Source organism: Opisthocomus hoazin, chromosome 25, assembly GCF_030867145.1.
Source record: "Opisthocomus hoazin isolate bOpiHoa1 chromosome 25, bOpiHoa1.hap1, whole genome shotgun sequence".
Lineage (NCBI taxonomy): Eukaryota > Metazoa > Chordata > Aves > Opisthocomiformes > Opisthocomidae > Opisthocomus > Opisthocomus hoazin.
This window is the reverse complement of record NC_134438.1, coordinates 10,233,659-10,253,207: the sequence shown is the minus strand read 5'-3', so window position 1 is coordinate 10,253,207 and position 19,549 is coordinate 10,233,659. Positions and strand designations below refer to the sequence as shown.

Here is a 19,549-nt window from a genome sequence, read left to right as displayed (position 1 = left end):
CATTTTATTGTAAGCACCTATTTCAAATTCCATTGAGAATTTTATTTTTTAAACAATACACTTACACTTTTCACTGTCATTACAGGGAAGTTAAACAGAAGAGAATTCTATCCTACTCTGTATCTGCAGTAGCATTGCCATCTCCGCCTTACATTTGTCTTACCCAGGCTAGCTGTTACACTTACCACCTCCCTTAAACTCATTATGCCAGTCTTAAGACTACAATTTTGGTCAGAAACAGTTTCGTGCTTACACAGGTCTTCACCTTCATTCTAAGTGAAGAATAAATACTATAAAAGAGATAGAATCTTAACAAATAATTCTTTATTAAATCCATGTGTTACAAAACTCCTCCCAGCAGCAGCCCCAGTGCTCAGTGTTAGGATGCCCTCTACCACCCCAGCACAGGACTGCTGCTGGGGGACACCCCAGCTCTCGCCCTGCCCCAGCTGACCAGAATAGGAAAATGCAAAGCATTTCAGTAAACCTGCAGTACGCAACTACAGTAACTAAACATCCACTTAACATAATCTGCTTCTTGCACAATTTTTATGTTGGTTGAGATGCTGAAATTTAAGGAATTAGAGATTTGTATCCTCCCATGCAAACATTTGTCCACAAGCTGGAAAATCAGTAAAGCAAATCTTTTCTTCCAGGGCCTCAAGTCAGAAGTAAATTTTTTTTCAGATCTTTGGCTTATGAACTGTTGACTTGTATGAGCTTTGAAAAGCTGCCTTACAGCAGCATAAGCTAGAACTCTAATCAGCTCCAATAAGTAAGCACACCACAAGCTAGTGTGTATTTACACAGAACTCTTAGAAAAGCTATTTAGAAGTGGAAATGTCTGTGCATTTGAACTCCAGCACTGGTTGTGCCATATCTTGAATACTTCCTCATGTTCCTCAACTTAAACATGGGTTAAATTGACAAGACCACAAACCAGCAAACTAATCAACTAATGAAAGATACTATGGTCATAATTAAAGGCCACAAAAAAGGGATTGCAAATTGTTTCATGGGTATGACCTGGTCCACTGATCCCATGTGAAAACTAAACCAGAGGAATTAATGTTATTTTCCTGGGGAGATTTTTCTTGCAAATAAACCAATACAAGTGAACCAAAATACTGGTTCAATGCAAATTCTCTTCCCACATACATGTACCTATGTAGGAATATGGGTTAGAATAGCAGAGCCCAGCCTACCACCTGTGCAAATTTTATATCTCTAGTCTGTGGCTAAATTAATTCCAGTGTAAAACCACTGTACGGCTTCAGTAACTCACTTGGATTTTTCTGTCATTTCTTCCATTCTGCAGCCCCGCCAATAAAGCAGGGCTAATCCTCTCATTGCAGATGCTGCCAAGGCAGAACTCCGCTCTTCCCTTATCTCTCCTTCCACACAAAACTTCTCCCAGTACAGTGAAAGTCCTGGAGCTCCTTGAGCTCATTCTGCCTTCAAGGGGCAGGAAAAGCTGTTCGAGAGGGGTGACTCAGTAAGGAACCGAGGCTCGAAGGGAACAGAATTACACTTTTGCAAATCTGTCTCTAAATGTGGCTGTCAAGGTACCATTTCTACCACGGCTCAGTGTTTGGAAATAGCATTCTTCCAGCCCCAAAGAAACCCAGGTCTCTGAACAGGTACAAGGAACAGCATCCGGTCCTCAGCAGGGAGATGTAAGGTGTTACCGCTCCACCTGCCCAGCCCACACATTGTATTTTCCTCAGCTCTGTGCACTGTCTTGGCTACCCCTTATAAGCTAATTCTCACTTTTGATAGCAATATGTCAGTGTCCAATAAATTTACATTTGTATAATCCAAATATGAATACATACTACTATGCATAACAGGCATCCTGAATGGATACAGCCTGCCAGAGCACCCCTTTTGTCATCACTTTTGGTCGGATGTGTTTGTGTCTCTGCACATAGGAGTGATGTAAACACTAGTCTGCACTGGAGACTGCACCATTCTGTCAGGACTGCTCACTTCCCGATCCCGTCTGTCATCAGTACAAAACCCTGCCCAGGTTCCGCTCCAGGAAGCCACGAAAATTTTGTTCCTTGAGGTGTAACCAAATGCCAGGGCTGGCAAACATGGTATTGTATACACAGAAAGATTTACTCATGGGCCAAAAATAGTCTCTGGGTACCAGCAGTGGGCAGCTCATGGGTTTTAGGTTGAGATATGGCTTCTTAAACCACTGAAGTTTTCATCTGGATGCTGAGATCGTATTAAAAAGGAAAGCCACTACCACTCTGGAGTAAGAGAGTCACAGATGTAGTCAGCATCACATTTTCAGCTGTATCAGAACCGAATTTTCTCAAAACAAAGCACTCTTTCTCCTCTGCTCAGAGATCCATCCCCCAGGGTTCACATCCATTTGCAACATCTTCATCACCCACTTGTCTTTCCTGGCCCCATCAATGAACTCATCAAGAGACAACTGCCCTGTGTACGAGATGAGGAGGACACAAGATGGGGAGACAAAACATGACAGATGAGTAAGAGGCAGTAAGAGACATCTATGTTCCAGAAAATATGCTAATAAGACAAAAGCTATACTTCATTTCCCCATGTAGTTCTGGCCAGCTAGCTGAAAGACAAACCACCAGGCTGTAAGCCAGTGCATTCTCACCTACCCCATGCTGTGGGCTAACCGAAATGTTGCATTAGCTCACACATACTGCTCCAGGAGGATTGCAAGTCTGGTCCTGCACACTCCAGTTTGACTGGAGCCACTGTCTTTACTCAGACTATTTGTGCTGGAACTGGGACCTGTGCTCTGGCTGCTGGGGGGTTTTAGAGGATGAGATCCATGTGGCATCAAATTCCCAGAGGATTAGTTACCCCTCTGTATTTTACATTAAAATAACAATGAAAATTATTTTGTCCTGCTGCACCAAGTTACTCTTCATTCTAACAAACAGACCAGAACCAAACCCAATGTGTCTGAGTAACATAATAGTCCTAAGTGATTTCTTGATAGACTTAATTAAAGCTAGCCTGCCCAGCAGAGATAACTTCTCATTAAACATGAATGCAATCTGAGCCATCGATCACTTACCATCCCCATTCTCATCGACCAACTGAAATATCCTGTCCACAACCTCCTCCGGTGTGAGCAATGGGGTCCTCTCCTCCACCTCCGACCGACACACTTTCTTCAGCTTGTAGATGGACTGAAAAGAAGTTCACAGATTAGGAGCAGGACTGGAAAATGAAAAGCAGTGAACTCCATAATCTACCCAACAGTGTAAAGGTCTTTTACAAAGGCTGAGGTTTTAACCTTTCTAGAAAGATCTGCCACTCAACAGCCTCAGACCTTTAATGAAACCTCTGACCTCATGCTCACACACACCGCAGATTACTTCATTTGCTCTTTGAAGCCGCTGCCCTCCTATTTTCCTTACACACAGTGGTCAGACCTCAGGGTTCCTTTGCAAAGAACAAGGCAAGAGTTTCACAGATGGGAAAGTCATCTGACTTTTGAGCATGACCTTCCTAACATCTGAGGCCAGGCACATCTGGACTTACCCAGCCCTCTCTCCAAGGTAACTTGTGCCCAAGCTGCAAGATCAAACCTGTATTAGTACATATTTTGACCCACAATTTCTGTTCCATTTTGTCACTGGAAAGGGGCAGATTTTATCTGTTCCTCCCATGACAACCGCCTGTTCATTAATAACTTTACTCCTTAGGCTGCAGGGTTTTCTCTGAAGTCTTCCCATAGAGGGGATTAGCAAGGGCCTAACACAGCTCTTCTGGCCAGTTCCTGGCTGACCTCAAAGCTATAATTGAACCTGCCCCAGATGCTCCCACACCTGCTGCTGGTGCTGCAGGTAACAAACTGGTCCCACTTCCCAGCCAAAAGGACTTGCTTTCCACAGATTCAATTTCTGACATTTTCTTGACACTGCATTTGGCCTAAAATTTTTGAGAACCATTGATTAAACCTCACAAGCACTGCTGTGCAAAAGTAATAGCCCCTGGGGTGCAGGGGTGACTGGCACCATCACCAAGATATTTACCTAAAGGAAGAACCCTGGCACCCTGTGTCAGGCTGTCTGCTAAACCCCATGGCTGCTCTCACACCTTCACAGCCACTAATTAAAGCTAAGTGCAGAACATAACAGAAACTCAGAAGGGAATAATTACAAAAAGGGTTTCTGCTCTAATTTGTGCATCTCAGTGTATTCTCACCAGCTACTCAGGTAGGAAACCTGGCTCCTGTAAGGAGCATGGGGTTGAAACCCTCTTCCACTGGGCAATGAATCTTGGTGTAAAAAGGTTGAACGGAAAGGCATAGCAGAGATACAGGAACTCCACAATAGCACCCAGATGCTGCATTTCTGGACAGCTTCGGCAGCAGCAGCGGCCACACTGCCCACAGTGGGCTTTACTGGTCCCTCAGCCATCCCCATGAGACTCCAAACCACTGAGCACACAACCCTTTTGCCGAGGTCAGACATTTTCACTTCATCACTGCCCACAGCTGCCTTGAAACCTGATTATCACAAAAACCATACACATCATTACATTGCCAAAGAACTGTGATTGCTTAAATAAGTGATTAGGTAATGCCTACTTACCTCAACAATTTCCAGCAGCTCAGGTTTATCTATGCAGCCATTCCCATCCTTGTCATATACTTTGAATGTCCACCTCAGCTTGTGTTCCAGTTTTCCTCGCAAAACAAGATTCAAGGCAGCTACATATTCCAGAAAATCAATGGTATTATCCTGTGGAAACAGAAAAGCAGCTGAATGGCACTTAACTGGGTATAGTAGATAGAAAACTGCTTACAAAACCTAGATAAAACTGCCAAGAAGATATTCCATGGGACAGCTCTATTTCACACTTTACAGAAGACTTGTGCCCATCCAAGACCATCAGTAAGCACAGCCATACCCCTCTGCAGCAAGGACAAGTTCCCAAGAAGCGACGGTGGAGAACAAAGCAGTTTTCTTACAGTGCAATAAGGTGGCACACCTGCCAGGCGTCCAGAAATGAGCAATTTAAATATCCCAAGACAACACAGATTACATAGAGGATGGGGAGGCAGATGAAGATCAGTACAGAAGGCATTGACTTTTTGGGAAGGGATTGCCATTCTCAACAACCTCAGCTGCTTGACCAAGGAGACTAACACCCAACCACTACTCCTTTTCTTCTATATTTCCCCCTCGTTTGATCTCGATTCATCTGAGGAAGACAGACAACGAAAATGTCACTATTCAGGAGACTGCAGCAAGAACACCCACAATAAAGGATTTACATCAGGCCTTCATCCTCGTAAACGCTTCAGAGACAGTAAAGGGATACAGGGCTCCCTCAGCAGTCTCCACAGATGGGCCTTGCACGGATCCAGACCATCCCCAGGGCTACACCAGGCCCATGTCACCTCACAGCCCTCCCCACCCAGGAGCTGCTGTTTGGCAAGCATTGCTTACCCATTTCAAGATGAGAAAGGCCACTATATTACATTTCTTTTGAGTATCTAAAATATCACAAGGTAGTATTACCGTATCTTTTGCACCAATACGTGGGTATGCATGAATTGCTACTAAACCAGAAAGCCCACTTTCCCAGGTGTCTGATGACAAAGGGAATCAAAACCAGAACATCTAAGTTGTTCAGCATTCCTTCACTTTCCAGCAGCTAAAATCCATATTTTGTTACATGCCACCTCTTCATACTGCATACATACACTTCCCTCACTGTATAGCAAGCCTGAGTAGGCCTTTCCTCCACTATAATTCCCCCTCTATCATAACAGATAAATTTTTTTGACATAGCAACCTTGACTATTTGAGTATCTTTCAACAATACTGTCTCAAAATGCAGCTGCCTAAGTTTCAACCTTTTAATCCATCCCTAGTCCCTTAAGGGGACATTGTCCTTAATTTGAGTACAGATTTATGAGAAGACAAATCCACGCCAGCCCTTACAGAATGGCACAGCATGCGCTCTTCCTGCCCTAGCAGGTCCATTGCCCTTGCCTTAGTCTGATAAAGCATATTAACAAGGGTGGGAACTGCACCAAAACACCTCAAAATTACAGAAGGCAGAGGTGTGGATTATTAGACAAATCACTGTAGAACCTCCTCACCACTTACCCCATTCTTATCAAAAGCTCTGAACATGTTTTCAATGTACTCTGCTGCTTCACGGTTATCCTGGACTCCAAAGAACCGCTTGAATTCGTGCATGAAGAGGGTCCCACTGGGACATTCAACCACAAACTTCTTATACCATTCCTGCAATTCGGCAACATCAATCTCTGCTGGCTCCCCTTCAGCGTTGGTGAACTGCTGTCCCATTTGGCTCCACAAATCAAGATTAAAAAAAGGAGAAAAAAACAAAACAAAAACCTCACCAAAAGTCCTTTGCTTCTATTGCCCTTTGGTCACCTTCAGTTGCTTTTTCTTTGTTCTTTTTCTTCTTGCTGTCTTGTGACTTTATGTTGATACCGTGTCTTGCGATTTCACCTTCTTTTTTCTTGTTTTACTTTCTTCTTCCTCTCCAAGAGTTTTCACCACCACAGTTTTGCGCGCTCACTTGGTGACTGTAGAGTTGCTCCTCTGCATTAAGGCAGTATAATGTGGTCTCAGGCACATATAAAAATAACTAAGATCATTAGGAGATTCCCACCTATGAGTCACAGGGACCTTCAGATGGTCTGAGCTGTGCCCTATTTAGCAGCAGCCTCCAGAGGCTCAGGGTCCTTCTGCACATAAACACCTCCATGTCAAAGAATTTGGGAGCTGAGGTTCCCTTTACATACAACATGCAATTCCACTCACTTTAATTTTTCTCAAAAGGATTGTAAGTGAACTTCCCTAGCATTAGTTTTTCAATACTGGCATATTCTACCTGCTTGTGGGGATACTCAAAGTTGCAGCAAAATAGGGCATAACAAAAAACAACTACAGAAAGCAAATCCTGAAAAAATGAACCCATATGATTAACATTACTCACATGAAAAAAACTGCTAAGAAATCAAGGTAACTGAATGCCTACCATAGGCTTTACTCCACAAAAACCAATTGAGAAAGCTAAATGCACATAGATACAAGTACACATATTTCTCTCATTTTCACAGTTAATGATTAAAGCTCCCAGTTAAAAGAAAAAGAACATTTTATTTCCCTAGTTTTTAAAACATTGAGTTCTCCTTAGTCCCCTTTCCCACCTCTATCTAGCAAAACACTCCTCCTGCTTCCCCCTACCACTTTTATTACCAGTACAACCCAAGCTCTACCCTGACCTCTTTCTGTGCTGCAGCTCCCAACCCTCTCCCCTACAGGCAGCCCACCAGCCTCTTCTTTCCCAGAGCCACCTGCTTTTATCCATACCATACCAGCTGTTCTGAATCCAGCCATTATCTGTGTCAGCTGGAAAGAAATGACCTGTAGCTATAAATGTGTCTGAGCCAGCCTGACATCCAGATAGGATTCTTCTTTTAAGAGGATTAGAGCAGCAGTAATAGGAAACCACAGACTGCATATGATAATAAAGCTAAGGACCAGAATGATTTAAGCGGTTTGCTTTTTACTCTGGGTTTAGACAGAAGAGTTTCTCACATGGAAAAACACCAGTTAAGAGTCAGTCTAAAATTTGATACTACAGAATAGCACAGTAATTCATACTCAACTGTAAGAATAGGGTTTTTTCTAAATCTACTCACACCTGTAAGTAATCCACCAGTGGTATTGTGTGTGTATCTGTATATACACAGGTTTGTGATAGTGTGGTATAACTTTGCACTTCTGTACATCAGGATACCCAGGCAATGCATAGTTTCACTGGAGAGTCTGAAGCAAGAAGAGGCTCTGGGCAGCACAGCAGGAGTGTGGAGATGGATGGGAAGGACCAGAGGAGCTGCCGGAAAGGTTATGATGGCTCTCGTTCAATGAAAATGTATCTTTTTATCTAATTGTGTAGAGAAACACTGTATGTCTCTGTGCCTAGAAGAATGCACCATGATTACTAAACTCAGTCCTTCCTTTTGTGAATGCTTCAGCCTCTGACTTTAAGATTGCTTCTCTGCAGCAGAGCAGCTTGAAGTCTGGCTCATGAAAAAAAGTTATACTGGATCTTTGTCTCTTAGCTCGACTACTAGAAAGAAGTCTTTGGCAGCCACAGTCACGGTGGTATTTATAAAATAGTTCTGTTGCATTCTCACTTCCCCATGCTCAGTTACCTACACCTTATAAAGAAATTGCTTTTTTCCTCAGTGATATTTCATGAATCATCTTGGCTAGCATCTGGCCAGGGCATGGGTTCTCTCTTGGGGCCACAAGCAGCTTTCCAGAAGCAGAGGTGCTGCTGCTGGGGTGGGGTGGGGAGGGCTCCTTGCTGTGTGTCCTACGGCGTGGCTGGGGAGCTCTGCCTGCACTGGGGTGAAGCCTTCCACCATTTTGTGCTGCTCTCCTGCACCAAGGCTGCGTGCTGGAATGCGAGTGCTGAGAGCAGGCAGCAAGACTCCACATGCCCAGGACATTGTCTTGCCTCATTGCATAATTTTGTTTTGCCTTATGGGAACTTGGTGCTCTGTCCCCAGGAGAGAAAATGGTTCCCCTTTGTTTTGATGACTGCAATCTTTTCCAGCTAGGAACAAAGGACTGCGAGGGACCTGGCTTACAAAGCCTCGCTGGTGCTATTGCAGGTATCATGACATACAATCGTATTGATAAAAGTACTGATGTTAACTTGGCACTGAAATAAATTAAATCCCATAGCTCCTGGTATTGAAAATTCCTCTGCATATTCTCTCCTTGTCCAAAATGTGTGGTCTGCACCGTCCTGACAGAGCTGCTGTCTCGCAGCCAGTGGAATGTCACTTTATGAAGTCCAGTTTATCAGCCAAAGGGTTTCTTCATTTGATTTGGAAAAAAACATGGGGCCAGAGGTAAACATAAGCAGAGAGCGCTAAAAATAAACAGAATGATTTCTAGAAAACACTACAGTAGAGAGGTTGGTGCTATTTGGCTGCCTGAAGGGTTGGGATCAATGCTTTATACATTATGTCAGAGTGAATGCTTTGGATGACTAGCTGCAAACAGGTAATGTCTGATTACATGTCCTGCCTAATGAGCTGTCCTTAGATTATCGCCAATACAGCTGCAGAGTTTCCCAGCCAAGAGCACGGAAAAAGACAGCTTATTTCCCATCAGTTTACTAACCCAACATGCTGCCACGTGCTTCAGCCCAGGCTGGTAGAAACGCAAGAGGGGGGGAAAAAAAACCAAAAAAAACCCCAAACCCTGCAGAGGGCTGGGAGGACTCATTTGCTTGGCATCTGCGTTGCTGCTTGGTGATGGCAGCAGAGGTTCTGACTAAGGTGGCAGGGTGCAGGCAGGCACAGCTCCCTAGAGTGAGAGGACAAACCTCAACAAAGCTGGAGGCAAGAGCAGATCCTTTGCCCACGCAGACGCGGCCCTCACCTAGTCATTTTGCTGCATTGCTCCATTATTTTAAGCACCCAAGCCCTGACCTGCCCTAAGACCCCTCTCCTGGGCTGGGCAATCTCAAGTGTCCTTGCGGTGGGCGTAGGAAGAGCAAAGCTCTGCCCGGGGCTGCTCCCAGCCTGGGGTGAGTGGGCAGCATCACTCTCGGTGTCTGCTTCCCCGAGTGTCAGACCATGAAGGACAGCAAACCTGAAGCACCCCTAAATCCGCCCATCGCCAGGCAGGACGGGCACGCAGACAGGAGGAATGCGGGGAGGACGGACGGCAGCGTTTGTGCTGACCCGTCCGAGGAGAGATCAAAGACCCCTCACACGCTGGCTGGGGGGAGTCCAGCCCAGCCTCCGGGCATCTCCTCCCAGCTGCCCACCGCGCTGGCCGTACCGCCGCATGTTTTGCTGCAAGAGGAAGGCCATGGTGGGAGGTGGTATTGGTACAGACGCAGCTGCCCCTCGTTTCGCACATCAGAAACGGTCGGGTACAGCAAACCCAACGTATCTAAAATCCATTTCAGTGCTATCCCACCAAAAAAACCCTGCTAACATTTGAGTGTCAGCTGCCATCTTATATTTGTTGCCAGAAAGATTCTGTTTGTGCTGACAAACTCCCGCTAAACATCACCTCTGAGTGGCTGCATTTCAGCGAGGAACGAAGCCAGAAATATTTAACCTACAGGGCCAAACTGCGAAGAAAAGTGCTGAATTACCTGCTCTCTGCGTGTGTGAGGGCTTTAAAAACTTTGCCCGGTTCCAAAGTCTGGGCGTGGGCTCGAGCTTCGGGTGCGAGTCAGCCTTCCCGAAACCGGGACTCGGCGCTGCCCGGGATGGGAAGGGGAAGGGAAATTCCCACTTCTCTTCTGTTTCATCGCAACGGGACGGCCCAGCGCCGGGCGATGCCCGAGGCCGGGGCTCCCCGCCGAGGGCAGGCAGCGGCGGGGGGCAGGGCCGCCGAGCCCCCTCGCAGCCCCCGGCAGGCGGCCGGGCGGGCGGAGAAGCGAAAACTTTTGCTTTTCTCCCCAAACGCTCCATCGGGAGGGGAAGGGCCGCGGGCGCGGGCGGGCGGCCTGCCGCGGGGCCCTGAGGGGGCGCGCGGCGCGGGGCGGGGCTGGCGGCGCGGCTGCGCCCGGCGCACCTGGGCAGGTGAGGGCGGGGCGGGGCGGGGCGTGACGCGCGCGCCCCGCGGCCGCGCTCCCCTCGCGCGCCCGCCGCTCCCCCGGCGCCGCCCCGCCGCTGCGCCCACGCGCGCGCCCCGCGGGGCGGCCGAGACCCCCCGGGGGCGCGGAGCCGCTCCCGCGCGCCGTCAGGGGTAAGTCGCGCGCGGCGGGGGGCGCGGGGCCCGGCGGGACCGGGCGGATCCATGGGGCGCGGCGGGAGGGGGGGGGTCCGTGCCGGCCGGGGGCAGCGCGAAGTCCGGTGGAGCGGTCCGTGCGCCGCTCCCCCCCTGCCGCTCCGGTGCTGGGTGAGCCCCGGGCCGCGTCCTGCAGGCTGGCGTCGGCCGAGGCCCGGCGTTAGGGCACGGGCGGTGGCCCCCCCCCCGCCCCCCAAGCTGTTCTCACCCGAATCTCCCGTGAGACGGCGGGAGGGCCCGGAGCTGAGGGGCTGTCGCGGCACGGCGGGGGCCGGGATTACCGGGTTGGGGCGCTGGGGCCGCCACTGCTGACAGTGAGTGGTGCCCCGAGCGTGGGGCGGGAGGCCGCGAGCAGGGCGGGGTGCGGGTCTCTCCCGGCGGGGCGGGCGGGGACGGGGGGTGATGGACGGTCGGGCCGTCGGATGGAAATCTCCCCTCTTTTTCCGTGGGAACGCCAATGGTGAGGGTTGTGGTAGGGTCTCAGGCTGGTTTGGGGTAGGAGCGACCGTATAGGTCACATCGTTCCACCCCTCGCCCTGGGCAGGGACCCCTTCCACCAGCCCGGGGTGTTCCCAGCCCCATCCAGCCTGGCCCTGGACCCTGCCGGGGAGGGGGCAGCCACAGCTCCTCAGGGCAGCCTGGGCCGGAGCCTCGCCACCCTCACGGGGAAGAAGAAGAAGAGGCTGAGCTGGTTACCTTTGAAAAAATTACACAAACGCGCGAAAGACGGGATAACATAATCAAAGGTAACGAGCAAGGAACAAGGTCTGTGGCATCGCGGCAATTAACCCGGAGAAGACCCCTTCCGTCTTCACTGGCTTCGTGAGTGGGGGGGAGCGGGAGCACGCTGGGGTGTGCAGGCGGGGAGCGAAGGCTGCGGTGCAGCGGGGCTGAGCGCGGCTCTGGGTCGCATCTTCCTGGTGCGCGGGGTGTCGTTACGCCGGCTGGCACCACGCCGGAGCCCCGGGAGTCACCGCCGGTAACCGGAGCTGTCCCTGGCCTTGGCTGCTCCTTCCCGAGTTTCCTGGAGTTGTTGGGGTCTCCCCTCCAGGCAAAAACGTATGACTTAATAATATTAATTGGGGTACAGGGAATAATTACATCAGTGACGAGAGATGGATTAGCAGCGGAGGGACGTGCTAAATACGCCCCTGCACCAGCCGATTTGAGTGGGAATAAAGCAAACTGGAGGATTCCTGTGTGTGTGCACTGAGGAGCCTGGCACGAGGGCCAAGCCTCCCTCGGCACATCCAGTGAAGAGCGTGCATCTCCCCAGCTCACTCTGGCAGCCCTGGGCCGGGAGCAGCCGCCGGCGCTGCGGACCCCACTGGAGCGAAGTTGAAGGCTGTGAGAGGCTGACTCACCGTCTGAGCCCAGCAGTGGGATTCAAGTTGATTTGCTCTCGGTTATTGTGTCAACAAGTCGTTGGCGATAAAAGGTCATAAAGCATTGTAATGTCGCGTATTGACAGAGGCTGTCTGCGATCCGGGGACAATTCAAGCCTTGCACGGCAGCGCCCGCGCACCCTCCATGTGACCGAATTTATTTTGTTTGAGAGAGGCATGAATTTTTCTCCCTGGTGCGTGGGTTTGAATTTACTCTTGGTCTTGCAAACGTGTGTGTTCTGAGAAGCAGAGGGGACTGCTTGTGAGGTGCAGTGTCAAAAGAGATTGTGGAAATAAGTTTTAGTTAGGGTTTCTGTGTTACAATGAGAGAAGTCACTTTTTTTCTTTCCTTTGCAAGGGAAATCGATACCCAGGTTTGGTCTCAATTCTAAGACCAGGATTAATGTGGACTTTGTGTCTTTGCAAACACGCTACTGAAGGTTTAGTTCTGATAGCATTTTCGACACGGGTAACTAATACAGCAGAGTTTCAGAAGCAGAAAAATGATTTTGGTGATTGCTTTCTGATCCTTTGCAGCTCCTGGGACGCAGTCTGCTAACGTCCTTGACGAAGCACGTTTTCAAACTATTATCTACAGATGATTTGCAATTGACTTGGAACACTTTCTTTGCTTAAGAGATAAAATAAGTTGTGTTCAGATTAATTCTGTGTGAACACTTGCATCTGAATGGGATCTGCAGGATTTTGAACAAATAAAACCTGTTCCTGGACTAGTTCTCGAATAGGATTTTTTAATCTCCTTTCTAATCTCTCTGCTACTAGACGCATTTTGCAACTCCTGCAGCAGTATTCAGAGCTTATGGCAAAGGTTTTACTTATCCTGTAACTGCTTTATTAATGGCAATGTTTGTCGTTTCTCACATCTGTTTCAAGATTTATCAAGGAATATGGGAGATACACCTGCTAAGCACACAAATGCCATCTCCTCCTGCAGAGGGTCAGCCATTAGTTTTGTTTGCTTGGCTTTGTATCTGTTCTGCACAAGAAAAATATTGTTGGTTGGTTGCAGATGCAGTAGCAACATGGGGCTACTTGAACAATGACAGATTTGATCAGTTAACTGCAGCATTGTTTTTTTAAAAAAACCCTAAACATTAAGTCAACATCACTTGATTTTTAGCACGAGTGCAGGCAGACTTGCAGTTCGTGTGCCTCTGGATAAACATCCTGGTTAGTATAGGCTGGCGATGTTTGCGAATGGTTAATGCTGCGTTCGGAGCGTTCATGAAGCAGCCATGAAACGACTGGCAGAGGCACCTCTGTCTCTGTGGTACAGCGGTCCCCTCCGCCTCAGCCCGACGCTCCCACCTTTACCTCAGCGGGGACAAAAGCCCCTGGTTCAGCACACGGCGGTTCTCCTCCTCCTGGATGCAGGTCTGACGTGGCTGAAGAAGAACTAGACCAGATAGGCCTCTTTGCTAAGGCGTACGCGGAGGCGCTTGAAATTCTGCTGCCTGTTCCTGCTGTGGCTTGTTTGGGCCTTTATCTCCTGCGCCGCGTTTACAGCTCCGTTTGATTGGGGCTCGCCCTCCGTGCGCTCCGTGAACACAAATAACGCGTCATCGCTGCTTACTGGAATGTTTAATAGTGAGTTGTTCTGGTCACATTTGTGGTCCCCGCTTCGTGATGCGTTTGTAACCCCTCCTGGCAGGAGGGTCGTCTGGCTAAAGGTGACTTAGTGGTTTCAGCGTGCAGTAACATAATGAACGATAGCACTAACACGGCATAGGGTCCTTTTTTATGAAATTAACTTTCTTTGTAAAGCATCTGAGTCTCAACCTTTAGCCGTTGGTCTGTTATCCCTGTCTCTTGTAGACGATGGCGTTACACCCGCGGAGAGTTCGCTTGAAGCCATGGCTGGTGGCCCAGGTAGACAGCGGTATGTATCCTGGCCTTATCTGGCTAAACCGAGAAGCGAAGCGGTTTCAGATCCCCTGGAAGCACGCAACTCGGCACAGCCCGCAGCACGAGGAGGAGAACACCATCTTCAAGGTGAGGGAGGGGAGAGCTCGGGTGTACCACGGCTCTTAAACAGAGACAAAGGCTTGAATTGTTGGCCCGGGAGCTGGATAGGCATCTCGGGAGCTGTTTTCAGGCACATTTTGTCCTATTTCTATGACCTCAGAAAAGCCACTTTGTGCACCTGGATGCCAAGCTTGGCACTGCCTGAAACGGTGTAGAGTTCTTTAACCCTTCCCGACCACCAAAGGCCAGGCGATGTCTGATTGCACGGACTCTGGGACGCTGCTGCTATTTGCTTCATCTGCTCGGGTTAGGATGTGGTAGCTGGCTTGTTCTGAGCAGCAAACCATTAAATACCAGTACACAAATCTTGAGAGGTCCACCACAAACTTCCAATACTCATCACTGCTGTCCTTAATGTTCTTATCCTGAGGGATTCATTGTAACTCCTACGCTCCTTAGAGGAATTTCTGACCTCCTCTGCCTTGGGGGGATCTTGGGCTGATAGTCTGATTTTGGGGTGAGAGAGGGAGAGGGCCAGCTGGATCTCTGTGGCTGCTCTTCCGCTCCATTTGAAGCGAGTCCATTCCTCCTACGCAGGATATGGCTCGCTGTCAAAAATGACTTCTGAGACACCTGGAAAAACGCAGCGCACAATCCTGTGCGATTTGTACTTCTCTAACTTGTATGAAGATGCGTGTTCAGAATTGGTAATGGTTTTTGGAAGTCTTGATTTACATCTTTTTGTCTCCCCCTTCTTTTAATGGGAAAAGCTATTAAAGTGGGAATTTCCGTTGTTGTTATCAGAAGAGCTGTAGTTAGGACTTCTGCAAGAGAAGCATTTTACAGTGAATTTGTCTGGAAGTTTGATTTCTGATACAAGCTGCTCTGTTGAGAGGGCTGGACTGAGCACAGTGTACTTTGTCCCCAGGCTTGGGCTGTGGAAACAGGAAAGTACCAGGAAGGAGTCGATGAGCCGGACCCTGCAAAGTGGAAAGCCCAGCTCCGATGTGCGCTTAACAAAAGCCGGGAATTTAATTTGATGTACGATGGCACCAAGGAGGTGCCCATGAATCCTATTAAAATTTATGAAGTGTGCGATATCCCGCAGTCCCAGGGATCAATCATTAATCCAGGTGAGGGCCTTGCTGACACAGGGCTGGTTACTGAGCAGGCGTTCGTCCAACGCGAGTCCCTTTCCCGCCGCGGCATTAACTCTCAAGCTGCCTCTGCGTGCAGCAGAAAGCAGCTGCCATGTGTAAGCCCGGCTGTGCTTAAACTAAGAGGACTTTGAACCATAGCATACCTGTACAAAAATTAATAGAGCTGTGCACGGTTGCATGTTTTCTGCTAAACAGTCCAATGCTGGCAATAGTTTGTCTGTATCCTCAGCTTTTTAGAGGTGTACATCAAACCGAAAATAGTATGTAGTACAGGTCAGATTTTTCTTTTTTCACTTGTATTCGGAAAACACACAAATAAATTTCCAATATTGCACAGAGCCAATATGAAGATTGTATTAATTTTTCAGGAAGTGCATTGCAGTGTTTCACACTCATCGACTACCCACAAGAATGTGCTCGTTTGCAGGTTCCACTGGCTCAGCTCCGTGGGATGAAAAGGATAATGATCTTGATGATGAAGAGGAGGAAGAATTGAATCAGTCTCAGCATGTCCCCATTCAAGAGACCTTTCCATTTCTTAATATCAATGGTTGGTGGCATAGACTAATGTATTAGTCCAGGGATTTGCTTGTAAATTGGTGCATGCCTGAAATAAGATCTTGGTTTATTGAAGAATTGTTTCCTTTTTGTAGATTCTCCGATGGCTCCAGCCAGTGCAGAAAACTGCAGCCCTGAAGCTGTGTGGCCGAAGAATGAACCTCTAGATATGGAAATGCCCCCAACTGCGCTGCAGCATGACTTCTTCAGCAGCCCTGAGCTCTGGATCAGCTCTCTGCCAAGTACGTATATGGATTTGTAGCGCTTCTGTCATTGTACGCTAACAAAAAAAAAAGGTCTTTTGACTTCTTTCCTGTGGCTGTTTGCCTGTTAGCCTGGAGAACTGTGTCTAAACACCGCTGTGACTGTGGCGCGGATGGCGTGGTGTGTCTCTGCTGCTGACACGCAATACGTGCAAAGGTCCAGGAAAAGCCGTACTGACAGTTTCTCTCTCAGTGACAGACCTAGAAATCAAGTTCGAATATCGGGGAAAGGAGACCGGACCGACGACGACTGTAAGCAACCCGCAGGGATGCAGACTTTTCTACGGAGAGCTGGGTCCTATGCCAGACCAGGAAGAGCTCTTCGGGCCCATCAGTTTGGAGCAAGTGAAGTTTCCAGGGACAGAGCAGATCACCAATGAAAGGCAGAAGATCTTCACAAGTCGGCTGCTGGATGTTATGGACAGGGGACTGATCCTGGAGGTCAGTGGCCATGCCATCTACGCTGTCCGGCTCTGCCAGTGCAAGGTGTACTGGTCTGGTCCCTGTGCGCCTTCCTCCACCACACCAAATTTGATCGAGAGGCAAAAGAAAGTCAAACTCTTCTGTCTGGAAACGTTCCTAAGCGGTAGGTAGCTTCCGCTTCCGGAAAATAGCTTTGGATACTGGTCTGGGCACTGTAGGAAGGGGTGGTCTTGCGCTGGGGATCAGCCTGGCTGCACCAGTTAGTTGGCTTGTGCATGGAGCCTGGGCAGGGGCCTCCGGTTCCCTGACTTCAGTGGACCGTGGACTAGATGCACATCAGGAGAAGGTGAATGTGCACACATTTAATGCTCAAAAAAACATTGATGGGCCTTGCTGTTAGAGAAGGCCCTTCTGGGTTCAGGAAATAAGCTGTCATTGTGAATGTGTAAGAGGTGGCTCTGGGAAAGGACAGTGTGTGGGTGAGGCCCGGGGTGATACGAATGAGGTGGGGTGCGGTGAGTGTTTCTAACTGAAAGAGGACAACCCTGCAGCCTTCTGCTTTTCTTCCTAGAGCTGATTGCCCATCAGAAAGGACAAGTTGAGAAACAGCCACCGTATGAGATCTACTTCTGTTTTGGAGAAGAATGGCCCGATGGAAAGCCCAGGGAGAGGAAGCTGATTGTGGTTCAGGTAGGAGCCCAGGCTCAGAAGTGGCGCGTGCCAGCCTTGCTGGGGCCCTGCGCTGGCTCTGGATCGATGCCCACAGAGAGCAGAGACCTGTCGGTCTCTGTCGTGGGTACCGAAACCCCAGAAGGGCTGGTGGGTTTTGTCGTGGCAGATAGACATGCTGCACGTGCCAAACAGCATCGCTCTGTGAGCGCGCTTTAGGTCCTTGTGGAAACCGTCCCTGGCATCCGGGGCAGGGGATTCCTGCGGAGTAACGGGAGTATTCTGCGTGACCGTTAGGCTAAAACGACTGACGTCTTCCTGAGCAGGTCATTCCAGTTGTGGCCCGGATGATCTACGAAATGTTTTCCGGTGACTTCACGCGCTCCTTCGACAGCGGCAGCGTGCGGCTCCAGATCTCCACGCCCGACATCAAGGACAACATCGTGGCTCACCTGAAGCAGCTCTACCGCCTGCTGCAGAACCACCAGGAGGGCTGGCCGATGCCAGCCCCTGCCCTGCACATGGCGCAGCCGCTCCCGGCGCAGTGACCGACGCTTCGCTCTGGGTTTTCTTAACGCTGTACATACGGAGAAGTTGCTTAACGAGTGCCTTGCCTAAATCCGAATAAAATCTGTAAATCTGGTCATCTGATTCGTTTTCGGCAGCCTGTGGTGCTTTTTTGTTTTGAGAGGGTTTAAAACAGAGGGGATCACAGGAATTCTCCTCGCTTCTTCACCGCCTTCAGCTGTTTTGATTAAGAAAATTTATGTATAAATCCGATTTTCAATTCTGTAATATTTTTTTTTAATCCACTATCGATACATTGTATATAAATGATATCAGAGGGAGAAAAAAAAAAAAAGATAATCTGTGCTCTTATTAAAACCACCTGGAGAATATCGCCTTGTCGAGTTTTATTTCTCTCTCTAACTGCTCTGCAGCTGCGAGGGGGGGAGGCCGCCGGGGCCCGGACCCGCCCGAGAAGGCCGCTCCGCCCGCGCCCGGGCGGAGCGGCCTTCCCGGGCGGGCCCGGGCCTAGGCCTCAGCCGGGGCGGAGCGGCCTTTCCGGGCGGGCCGCAGCCGCTCCGCCCCGCCCCGGGTCGCCGCCCACTCCAGCGCCGAGGCCGACCCGGAAGCAGTAGGCCCGGGGGTGGGTTTCACCTCAGCGCACCGCGGCCATGGGCCCGGCGGCGGTGGCGGCGGCGCGGGAGGAGCTGGGGGCCGGGCGGCGGCGGCGGCGGTTACCGGCGGCCCGGGGCCTGCAGCTGGCCGGGGAGGTGCTGGCGGTGGCGGCGGGGCTGAAGCCGGCCTTGCTGTACGACTGCGGCGCGGCGGGCCAGGCCGAGCTGCGGCGGTACCTGGCCCGGCTGAGGGAAGCCGGGTTGGCCCCGGGCCGCCTGCACTTGCTGGGCGTGGAGGGCTCGGCCTTGCTGCTGCTGCACCCGGGGCTCGCCCGGCGGAGGCTGGCCGCCGTGTTGCGTGCCCACCCCGCGCCCTTCGTGGACGTCTCGGCGGGGCGGCAGCGCCCGGCGCTCTGTGGGCCGGCGGAGGCCGAGGCCATCAGGGGTCACCTCGCCGCCCTCCTGGCACACCTGGAAGCAGCCGAGGCCGCCGGCGCTGGCCCCGTGTCCTCCAGCGAGGTCGTCCCCGCGGGCTGGAACCTCTGCACCGTGGTTGGGGTGCTGCTGGGCTACCCGGCAGCGTATGCCTTCTCCGCGGAGGACGGCGCCGAGAACTGCCTGGCGCTGATGCCGCTGAGGGTGTTCACGGTCCGGGCCTGCTGCCCCGGGCTCAGGGACGGTCTCGGGGTGCAGATCTACTCCTTCAGCGTCCCGGAGAGCCTCTGCGCGGAGCTGGGGGAGGCGCTGGACGCCTGGCGCCAGGAGCTGGAGGAGGCTTTCCGTGCGCAGACCGACTTTGTGGACCTCCGCATTTCGAGCGAGGTGGTGTCTCTGCCGGCGGTTGCCTTGTGAAACACAAACTCAGACTTTTTGGCCTGTTTCTTGCTTGTGTTGGGGACCGAGGCGAGAGATCCGCTTCCCATGTGTGTGACCCACCGAGGCCCAAAGGCTGAGCCGTGGCGGTCTCAGGCCCCAGACCTCGTGCACCAGCTGCAAACCAAATACCTGTACTTCCCCCAGAAGACGAGTGTGTGGATGTGCACGCTCACAGCTGCTCTGCAGCTCCGTCCTGGCGTGCCCTGTAAGGGCAGCCTGTATTTATTTACTGCGAACAGCCAAGGATTAATAAAAAAAGGGAACACCACAGTATTTTGAATTTGTGAAGTT

General features: G+C 50.4%; 3 protein-coding genes across 5 annotated transcripts; 2 read left to right on the top strand and 1 right to left on the bottom strand.

Moving 5' to 3' along the window:
- Positions 1-338: 338 nt before the first annotated feature.
- GUCA1B (guanylate cyclase activator 1B) lies at positions 339-10,501 on the bottom strand. Its single transcript, XM_075442866.1, has 5 exons — positions 10,177-10,501; positions 6,120-6,584; positions 4,593-4,742; positions 3,068-3,182; positions 339-2,451 (listed from the first exon to the last, which is right to left on the bottom strand). Exons 2-5 carry the CDS (start codon positions 6,321-6,323, stop codon positions 2,324-2,326), a joined length of 597 nt encoding a protein of 198 aa, XP_075298981.1. The 5' UTR covers positions 6,324-6,584; positions 10,177-10,501; the 3' UTR covers positions 339-2,323.
- A 199-nt stretch (positions 10,502-10,700) lies between these two features.
- Positions 10,701-18,151, top strand: IRF6 (interferon regulatory factor 6). 3 transcript variants are annotated; one of them, XM_075442864.1, is made up of 8 exons: positions 10,701-10,775; positions 14,039-14,215; positions 15,117-15,321; positions 15,776-15,898; positions 16,002-16,148; positions 16,363-16,755; positions 17,164-17,282; positions 17,588-18,151. In XM_075442864.1, exons 2-8 carry the CDS (start codon positions 14,042-14,044, stop codon positions 17,807-17,809), a joined length of 1,383 nt encoding a protein of 460 aa, XP_075298979.1. In that variant the 5' UTR covers positions 10,701-10,775; positions 14,039-14,041; the 3' UTR covers positions 17,810-18,151. The 3 variants fall into 3 exon arrangements, with proteins under 3 accessions (XP_075298979.1, XP_075298980.1, XP_075298978.1); XM_075442865.1 differs by lacking the exon at positions 10,701-10,775 and adding an exon at positions 11,109-11,131; XM_075442863.1 differs by lacking the exon at positions 10,701-10,775 and adding an exon at positions 11,689-13,893.
- A 288-nt stretch (positions 18,152-18,439) lies between these two features.
- Positions 18,440-19,531, top strand: C25H1orf74 (chromosome 25 C1orf74 homolog). The gene has a single exon (XM_009938635.2). The coding sequence runs from the start codon at positions 18,440-18,442 to the stop codon at positions 19,232-19,234; it is 795 nt and encodes a 264-aa protein (XP_009936937.2). The 3' UTR covers positions 19,235-19,531.
- The last annotated feature ends 18 nt before the right edge of the window (positions 19,532-19,549 follow it).

What these genes read in the sequence shown, in the direction of transcription:
- GUCA1B (XM_075442866.1), bottom strand. Translation starts at nt 6,323, where the DNA reads ATGGGACAGCAGTTCACCAACGCTGAAGGGGAGCCAGCAGAGATTGAT. An exon ending in AGCTGCTGGAAATTGTTGAG is followed by an intron (nt 3,183 to 4,592) that starts GTAAGTAGGCAT and finishes ACTTCTTTTCAG; the next exon opens with TCCATCTACAAGCTGAAGAA. An exon ending in GGTCGATGAGAATGGGGATG is followed by an intron (nt 2,452 to 3,067) that starts GTAAGTGATCGA and finishes TCTCGTACACAG; the next exon opens with GGCAGTTGTCTCTTGATGAG.
- C25H1orf74 (XM_009938635.2), top strand. Translation starts at nt 18,440, where the DNA reads ATGGGCCCGGCGGCGGTGGCGGCGGCGCGGGAGGAGCTGGGGGCCGGG.
- IRF6 (XM_075442863.1), top strand. Translation starts at nt 13,801, where the DNA reads ATGTTTAATAGTGAGTTGTTCTGGTCACATTTGTGGTCCCCGCTTCGT. An exon ending in CTGGATCAGCTCTCTGCCAA is followed by an intron (nt 16,149 to 16,362) that starts GTACGTATATGG and finishes TTTCTCTCTCAG; the next exon opens with TGACAGACCTAGAAATCAAG. An exon ending in TCTGGAAACGTTCCTAAGCG is followed by an intron (nt 16,756 to 17,163) that starts GTAGGTAGCTTC and finishes TTTTCTTCCTAG; the next exon opens with AGCTGATTGCCCATCAGAAA.